Raw genomic sequence first — 8,968 nt, forward strand, 5'->3', positions numbered from 1 at the left:
ATTCGCTAATTAATGTTAATGTATAGCAGTACGTTAGCTAAAATATCCCAGGCAAATCATCCCCTATGGGAATTTGAGACGACACTATCATAATTATTTCGTGCAATCCGTAAGTCGTGAGTCTTTTTAGGTCGCTGTAGGTTTCGATAAGGGGGGCGTGTAGATTTCAGTACTGTCAGTTTTCTTAGCTATTTTATAGAGCTATGAAATAACTATAGGTTTCCGTAATAGGAAATCATACTCGGTAGATGTAAATATAATTCAATGTGCTATTCTTAGAAATAGACAAATAATTCTTACCTTTTGGTACTTTTAATTTATTTTAGTAATTTAAATCAACTCCTAAATCTATATATACATTATTTAGCATTTAATGTCATTGATGGAGAGCTAGCTAGACTAAAAGTTATGTAATTGTGGCAGTATTGGTCAAAGCAACAAAATTTTTCAAGATTTCAGATTTTATCTCGTCAGGTTGTGATAGATATCACCCCAAAAATCATGAATAGTTATCTAATTAGACGCTAAAAGGTTCGTATTTTATCGACATAACCAGGCCCTGGGGCCAAAAAACCTAGGCGAACTATGCAGTCTTTAATCCGGAGATTTATACCGCTAGTAACAACCCCAAAGGCATCAAAGTAAACGTGATTTACTTTATTGGATTATGCCCAAATGGTAAGAAAACTGAAAATAACAAAACACACTATTACAATTCAATCTCAAATAACAATACCTAAAAAAAACCATGCTGAATTGTGACAGTTATTGGTGACCGTACTTTCTAAAATTAAACAGAAATTCCCTACAAAATGAGTAATTTAAACAGGATATATCCCATAAGTATAAAATATAACTTTCTTAACTTTAATGACTTATCAAAATGTAAACAGTATGCACTCAATATCATGACACAATTTCACAATAAACATTTGTCACACAAAAACATATGTAGGGAAATACAGAAGTTATAAAGTTTACAGATGTATCAAAGATCCAAATACATGTGTATGAAATGCATCAATATATTTAGAATACTTTGTAGTTATGTTAAAAGACAGGAAAATATGTATGAATTGTACAAATCTGTACCACGAAAAGTTCACTCCGAATTTCCTCTTACTATTTAAATAGTAGCATTGTTTTATATATTTGGACTAGTAAATAACCTATAATTACAAACTTATCATTAAGAAAATATCATGATTAACACTTACGCTGTGCAGAGACAGACTCCACTATGATAAATCTTGCTATATATGAGACATACAATGTAAGAATCGTGCTCGGAAGCACATGTTGAAGCTAACGCAAAACGTTTGTACAATATTATTATTATATTATTATTTGTACAATGTTATTATTAATATGTATCTATATTATAAAAGAAAAACACAAATCCGGACAAAATTAAAAATTATTCCGGAGACGGAACTGATATATTAATGATCTAACATCAAACTTAAATTATTTTCACTTAACCTAAGAAATATTTTGACACATAGTTATCATAAATTGAGTTTCAATTACACATACTGTATATGATAAAAACTAAATAGTCATACAGATTTCAAAAGTACACAAATGCCTGAATTTCGCAAGAACAAGAACAACTAAAGTCCATTACTGCTCGAGAAGAACAACAATCTCGGTCACTGGTCGGATGTATGAAGAAACGCTTCCATTCCGGCTAACCTTGACCTCTACTTTACGCACTAGATCATCTTCTCCAGGGAACACTTTGGTGACAATGCCTAAGGGCCAATCGTTACGATGCACGTCTTTATCTTTAAGTAAGATGACATCATTGACCTGGACATTCCTTTCTGTCCGGTGCCATTTCCTGCAGTTCTGTAAAGTGTGTAGATATTCCTTTTCCCACTTATCCCAGAATATGGTCGCAAGATGTTGTGCTCTTTTCCACTGGACACGCAACACGTCTTTGGAATCTGTCTCACAGGAAATCCGTTCATGTATAGAATCCGTTTTTTGCGTAAGTAACATGTTTGGTGTAAGAATGAATGGTGAATCTGGATCCGATGAAACACCTGACAGAGGACGAGAATTTATAATTGCACTCGTTTCTGCTAGGAAAGTGACCAAAACTTCGTGAGTCAGTCCAACTTTGCCATGATCTAGTAGCATACTGTCGAGAATTCGACGTGTCACACCGATGAGCCTTTCCCACACACCACCCATGTGGGAAGCATGGGGCGAATTAAATTTCCATACAGTCCCTTCATTGTAAAGGTATTGTTTCACTGGGGTATCTTCGACACAGATTGCATCTATGCGTAAGGGATCTATGGCACCAACAAAGTTTGTACCCCTATCTGACCTAAACAACTTCACTTTTCCTCTTATAGCGGTGAACCGTCTTAGCGCATTTATAAATGAAGATGATGACATCTCTTCGAGCAGAGGATCCTCTTGTTTTACGTGTAATGACGCCCCACGGTCCGAAAATGTCTACGCCCACAGAGGTGAAAGGAGGTTGACCTGGAATCAAACGATCTTCTGGTAGGTCAGGCATCTTCTGCGATTCACATTGTCGTCGCATCCTCCGGCAAATCACACCCTTATGCAAGATCGAGACAACGAGACGTCTACATCCCGTTATCCAATACCCACTGGATCTCAACTTGCCCTCTGTGAATTAACGACCTTGGTGATAAACTGACTGAAGACACTTGACAATCAGCAGGGTAGTAATATAATATTTCCCAGGTATAAGTATAGGTCGTGCGCAGACAACGTCAGCTGGAGCAATCTTCAATCGTCCACCAACACGTAGGATGCCATCATCATCTAGGACAGGGTTTAGTGAAAGTATTGAGCTATTTCTTGGTAAGTTTTGTGATGAGCGTAAGCATGAAATTTCTTCAGAATACATGTCTTGTTGAACGGCTCTGATAATACATATTTCAGCAGCCTTGTAAGAGTTAACAGATTTTAACCGAATCTTGGGTTTGTCTTCTTTTCTGTGCTTAATGAAACGTTTCAAAAGAGCAACACTCTCAACAAGGAGTTTCCAATCTTGGAATCTTTCAAATCTGTGAGTTCCAAGTGTAGGCATACACTCAGTTGTCAAACAGGTGCTACGAATTTCCTTGTCATTCTGAGGATCCACAGGCGCAAATGTCTCACCATTTGTGTGTGTGTGAGGGATCTTGGCAAGGAAACTGGAGGGTCCATTCCACCATGCACATTTTTGTAGATCTTGAGGTGATAACCCCCTGGTGCCTTCATCAGCAGGGTTAAGACTTGTAGGTACATAAGACCACTGTTCAGGTTGACTAAGATTTCTTATTTTCTCCACTCTATTGGAGACATAGACAAAGAAACGCCTTGTGTCGTTGTGGATATAACCTAAAACAACATGACTGTCCGTGAAATATTTCACTTCCTGAAACTCAGTGTCAATATGGTCTTGAACTGTTTGAGCTATTTCAACCGCTAAAACGGCTGCACATAATTCAAGTCGTGGAATTGTGTGACCCGATGTAGGTGCCAGTTTCGACTTTCGTAATACAAATCCTACTTGTTGGGATCCATCCTCATAGGTTGTCCTCATGTAGGATACGGCTGCAATTGCCTTTTCTGAGGCATCACAAAAAGTCAGTAGTTCCTTCTTTAGGGACTTGCTCAGATTTGGTGTAGTAACACGTGGTATGTGGATGTTCTCCAAGACTTGTAATGATGACTTCCAGTGGTTCACTCTGACTTTAAAGGCTCTGTCAATGGGTCATCCTAATTTGAAGTGTCCGAGACGATTTGCCTGAGGATATGTCTCCCTATTATGATAACAGGTGTCAGGAAACCAAGTGGATCATATAGGCTGTTGACTGTTGATAGGACACCTCTTCTGGACAAAGGTTTGTCGTCTGTCGAGATACTGAATTGGAAGTTGTCGTCTGCGAGATTCCAGTTGATGCCAAGACTTCGCTGTATTGGAGGGTCGTCTTCTAGGTCAAGTTGGTAGACACCTTTGGCAAGATCTTCAGGATCAAATGCTTCCACCACAATAGGGCTATTTGAAGCAAATTTATGAAGTCTGAGATTGCCATTTTGTTTCATGGCATCTTGAGTTTTCTGTAGCAAGCTCGTGGCTTCTTCAGCAGTGGGGCAGGAGGTCAGGCCATCATCTACGTAGACATTTCTGCAAATAAATTCGGACACCTCTGCTCCGTATGTGCTCTTGGATATTTCAGCTATTTTCCTCAGGCCATATGTTGCGATCTAGGTAGGGTTGGATACCGGTACACGCATAAAGCATTTATATAAATAGACACAATAGACGTTTTGTAGTATTATAATCGCATGTATTTACAATTTCTTTAATGGGATTGATATCACTACCACAGTATAATTTATCATTAAAAATATCACAATTTTGAAATCGAAGAATGTCATACACAGGACAATAAAGTACAAAATATTGTTCATTTTCGACTTATAATTTACAAGCATAGCATGAACGTTTTTCTTTTGGGATAATTGGTTTACAGTATCTATCTGTTTCAATAAATAGTGAATGTGCACTTATTTGATCTTGTTAGCTGGAATCTTTCATGATTTTTCAAGGAAAATTTTAAGTAATCTTGCAATTTCTACTCGGTAAAATTTATTATTTTAGTGTAGAAATAAAGTTTTTCTGAGTTAGAAGATGAGATTTTGTGCAAAGATCATATCAACAAAAGTTTTATTTAACTTAAACCTCAAATTCTTATGGGATTAAGTTAAAATAGTTAAATAGGAATCTACTCTGTATAATTATATATATATATATATATATATATATATATATATATATATATATATATATATATATATATATATATATATATATCTGTGTGTGTGTGTGTGTGTGTGTGTGTGTGTGTGTGTGTGTGTGTGTGTGTGTGTGTGTGTGTGTGTGTGTTTACATATTAGAAATAATGACACGTAAGCAGCTTATCATCACCTATACCCCCAAGGTCTTAAAAGTGTTTATTTGTTGGAGAGAAATGCCAGTTAAACAGATAAAGGACAAGTAAGAAGTTATAGCTACTGTCGATGTTTTAAAGATCAAACACATACAACCGCTCTCTTTTTCCCTGTGTTGAGCGTCTAATCAAATCCAAATCCCTTGTAGGGCCCCCGAATGGAGGAAGTCCCTTTGACGTCATCGCTAAACTTTCTCTTTCGCCACGTTTTTAATACCTAACACTGACAAGGTTATTCGGTGGGTGAAGGTTGGCTTCCCTGTGATTTGTTCTTATCTCGGTAAGTGTTTTTTACTTCCAAGACAACCAGTAAATACGTGCACAGTCCACGTGCGATATTGAGCATTTAATTATCAATTTTAAGTTTGTCTTCTTCTTCTTCTTCTTCTTTCAGTACAGAGTCGGACTCTTCTTGAGTGTATAAATGACTCTTGCTCGTCAAATCATGAGGCCTTCCCTCCTCACTTAATAAAAACTATTTACAAGAAAATTATTTTCGAATAAAACTGTACATCTGGGATCCGGTAGAGTGTTCCATTCCCTGGTTGATCTTGGGAAGAAGGAGTACCTGTATTGATCTTTTAGAGTGCGCTGTTGGTGTATGCGCTGGCCTCCTCTGGTCCTTGAATCGCCGGGTTTGTAATAATTAGAGGGGTCAATATCCACCAATCTATTGCGGATCTTGTATGCCATGGTGAGTCGGTCTTTGCAGCGGCGATCTTTAAGAGGCTCCCATTTTAGTCTATCCATTAAGGAGCTGACACAGCCTGGGTATACGTCTTGGTATTCATTGTACACGAACCTAGCTGCCCTTCTCTGTACTTGTTGTAGGTCTTTTTCAAGGTTATCTTGATAAGGGTCCCATCCAGTGTAGGCGTATTCCAGGGTTGGTCTGACCATGGTGATGTAGGCGTTGGCTTTGACTTCTGGTTTACACCGTCCTAGGTTCCTTCTCAGAAAGCCTAGTGTCCTTGATGCTTTGCCTACTGTCTGGTTGATATGTGCCTTCCACTGTATGTCATGGTTTATGGTGACTCCCAGGTATTTTCCATGCTCGACTGCATCTAGTGTGTGACCATGTAGTTGGTAGTTCCTTATCAGTGGGTTTCTTTTGTTGGTAATCCGTATCAAGATGCACTTCTCAGGATGGAAATTCATCTGCCATCGTGATTCCCACTCTTGGAGTTTGTTAAGGTCGTCTTGAAGTGTCTCGCTATCCTTCACATTCTTTATTTTCCTATAAACTAGGCAATCGTCTGCAAATAACCTTGCCTCAGAAGATGTTGATTGTGGCAGGTCATTAATGTAAGCCAGAAATAATAGGTGTCCGATGAATGTTCCCTGAGGCACCCTGAGATGACGTCTAGGGGGCCAGACTTATGCCCTTCAAGCAATACGGATTGTGTTCTCTTGCTTGGGAAGTCTTGTGTCCATTTGAGTGTTACTCCACGTATTCCGTAATAGTCCATTTTTGGGAGGAGTCTCTTGTGGGGCACTTTGTCAAAGGCTTTGGAGAAATCAAGCAGGATGATGTCTGTCTGTTCCCCTTGGTCTAAATTCTTGCCAATTTCGTCTAGTGTTATCAGGAGTTGTGTTTCACAAGATCTTTTGGATCTGAAACCATGTTGATGGTCACAAGGATCTGGTGGCGGTCAAAGTGATCCATGATGGTGCTGTGAACAATATGTTCCAATAGTTTGCAGCATATTGAAGTCAATGAGACTGGCCGATAATTAGAAGCTTTGTGCTTTTCTCCTTTTTTGAAGACTTGGACAATGTTGGCAGCTCGCCATTCGTCAGGAATAATTCCAGTGTCCAAAGATTTCTGGTAAATTATGGTCAGATATGGTGATATGTGTTCAGCTGCTTCTTTGAGTATATAGGCTGGAATTTCATCAGGCCCAGTGGCTTTGAATGGTCTTAGTCCACGGAGTAGCTTGTAAACTCCCGCCTGGCTGACTCTGATGTTGTCCATCGTTGGGAATGAACTTGGTCCTATATGTGGCATGTTATGTATGTCTTCTTTGGTGTAGACAGATTGAAACTGCTGGTTTAAGATTGAAGCTTTAGTTGGTGTATCGCTGTGGAGAAGTCCAGCTTTGTCTTTGAGTGTAACAATGCCTCTGGATTCTTGTTTCCTGCTCTTAATGTAGGACCAAAATCGTTTCGGTTGCTCCTTGTGGTCTGTGCTTATGATGTCTTCCATGTATTTTCCATGAGCAATCCTAAATTCTTTCTGTAGCTTTGCCTTGAGAAATTTGTAGCGCCTCCAATCTTTAGTGTTTTTAGTTCTTTTAGCTTTGGTGTATGCACGCTGTTTGCTGTTGCTAATTTTACGTAACTGTGTGTTCATCCAAGGGTGGCTGTATCTCTCCTTGGTCTGTTTAGTTGGTACGTATGTGGTCATTGCTTTGATGATGATGCTCTTGAATTTATTCCACATTGCGTTGATATCACTGAAGTTGGTGGTTTGAAATTCAGTGAAGTTATCAGTAAGTCTTTTGTTAATTCCCTCCATATTGGCGTTTTTCCAGAGGTTGATGGTTCTACTAGTAGGTCTTGGTTGGAAATAAATGAGACGTGATGTATTCAATTCATAGTATATTGCTTGTGGCTATGTAAATGACAAATACGTATGTGTGTGAATTTTGAGCGTAGCATGTTATACATTACAATGTATTATTCAGTGAATATATGAACATTGTTCACTACAGGTCGACATATACATTGTACATGTACACACGCGATAGTAACTTCTAGAACAGTAGAAGGCCTAGTTGACATTTCATCGCAAAAAATAAAATGTGTGCTTTTAATTCTGGATAGATGTTTATTCCTCAATCAAGGGCCTTCTAAGGGCAATAATAATCACAGGTGCTTGAGGACAGGACCGACCTCCACCCCCAAGTATCTACACTCCCGGGACTTTACTCATTTTTTTTCTTTAAATTATCTTTTTAGGACATACATGTATTCATAATCTAATGTATATGCAATCATTGCAAAAAAAACCTTGAAACAAACATTTTGAAAAAAAATCATTTTCCCTCTAGATATCATATACATACATGTATATGAATAAAAATATACTGAGTCAGTTTCATAAATGCAGAATAAGAAATGTAGAATACAGGCCGTGGGGCCATACAAGTTAGATTATCTCACTTTTGATCCCAGTCTCACTTTTACAAAAGGAATATATCATGCAAAGTAGGAATGAGATCAAAAGTAAGCTCGTCTAACTTTTATGGCCCTGGGGCCTGGTCTTAATTCTTTCTCTATGGTATTAAATTTTCTCATGAAGTAGAAATGTAGAATACTATATTGATGCAATATAATGTACAAGTATGCAACTGCTTCGACATACGTATAGTTTTATATTTCAATTTCATAAATCCATAATTATTGTATTTTGATATAGAAAAAATAGAGAACTGATAAAAATTCCCAAGAAAGGGGAACTCTGCTAATCCAAACACCGTATTCCATCGGCTGTTTCGTGATAAATTATGTATTAATGTTTGGGGTTTTTTTTCTTCAGTTTTTTTCCATAGAGATGACAAAGGCCTCGGAACTTTGCGGTTATTAGCTGTAGCCTAACATGACTTCACAGTCCTCGCACTCAGAACACTCATCCCATGTAAGTTTACATCAGAAAATCGATACGTACATTGAAGAAAGACTTGAGGTGGTATGGGACACATCCATATTGTGACGTACTCCCTATCAAAATAAACATTAATATTAAGCATAGTTTTTTAAAGCTTTTTTCTTTCCCAAAGCTTACCGCGGCGGGTTAGAATGAACTACGAGTCTGTAAGTCAGAGTTCGAATCCCGCTAAGGCTTTTAAAATTTTTACCTGACATTTTCTGGTCAAATATTTAAAAATTGGAAAATTTAAAAACGGTGAAAGTACTTTGATTAAATTGTACTTTTAGGTGTCCCATACCACCTTAACACCATCTCGAAATCATACCATAAT

The 8,968-nt window shown here is 37.9% G+C and overlaps 1 protein-coding gene across 1 annotated transcript; it reads right to left on the reverse strand.

The window, feature by feature from the left end:
* Positions 1–1,623: 1,623 nt before the first annotated feature.
* Positions 1,624–2,409, reverse strand: LOC136270327 (uncharacterized). Its single transcript, XM_066067687.1, has one exon. It carries the CDS (start codon positions 2,407–2,409, stop codon positions 1,624–1,626), a length of 786 nt encoding a protein of 261 aa, XP_065923759.1.
* Positions 2,410–8,968: the final 6,559 nt, after the last annotated feature.

Source organism: Magallana gigas, chromosome 7 (genome assembly GCF_963853765.1).
Source record: "Magallana gigas chromosome 7, xbMagGiga1.1, whole genome shotgun sequence".
Lineage (NCBI taxonomy): Eukaryota > Metazoa > Mollusca > Bivalvia > Ostreida > Ostreidae > Magallana > Magallana gigas.

Excerpts from the sequence above, each read along its gene's own strand:
- LOC136270327 (XM_066067687.1), bottom strand. The coding sequence starts at position 2,409 with ATGTCATCATCTTCATTTATAAATGCGCTAAGACGGTTCACCGCTATA.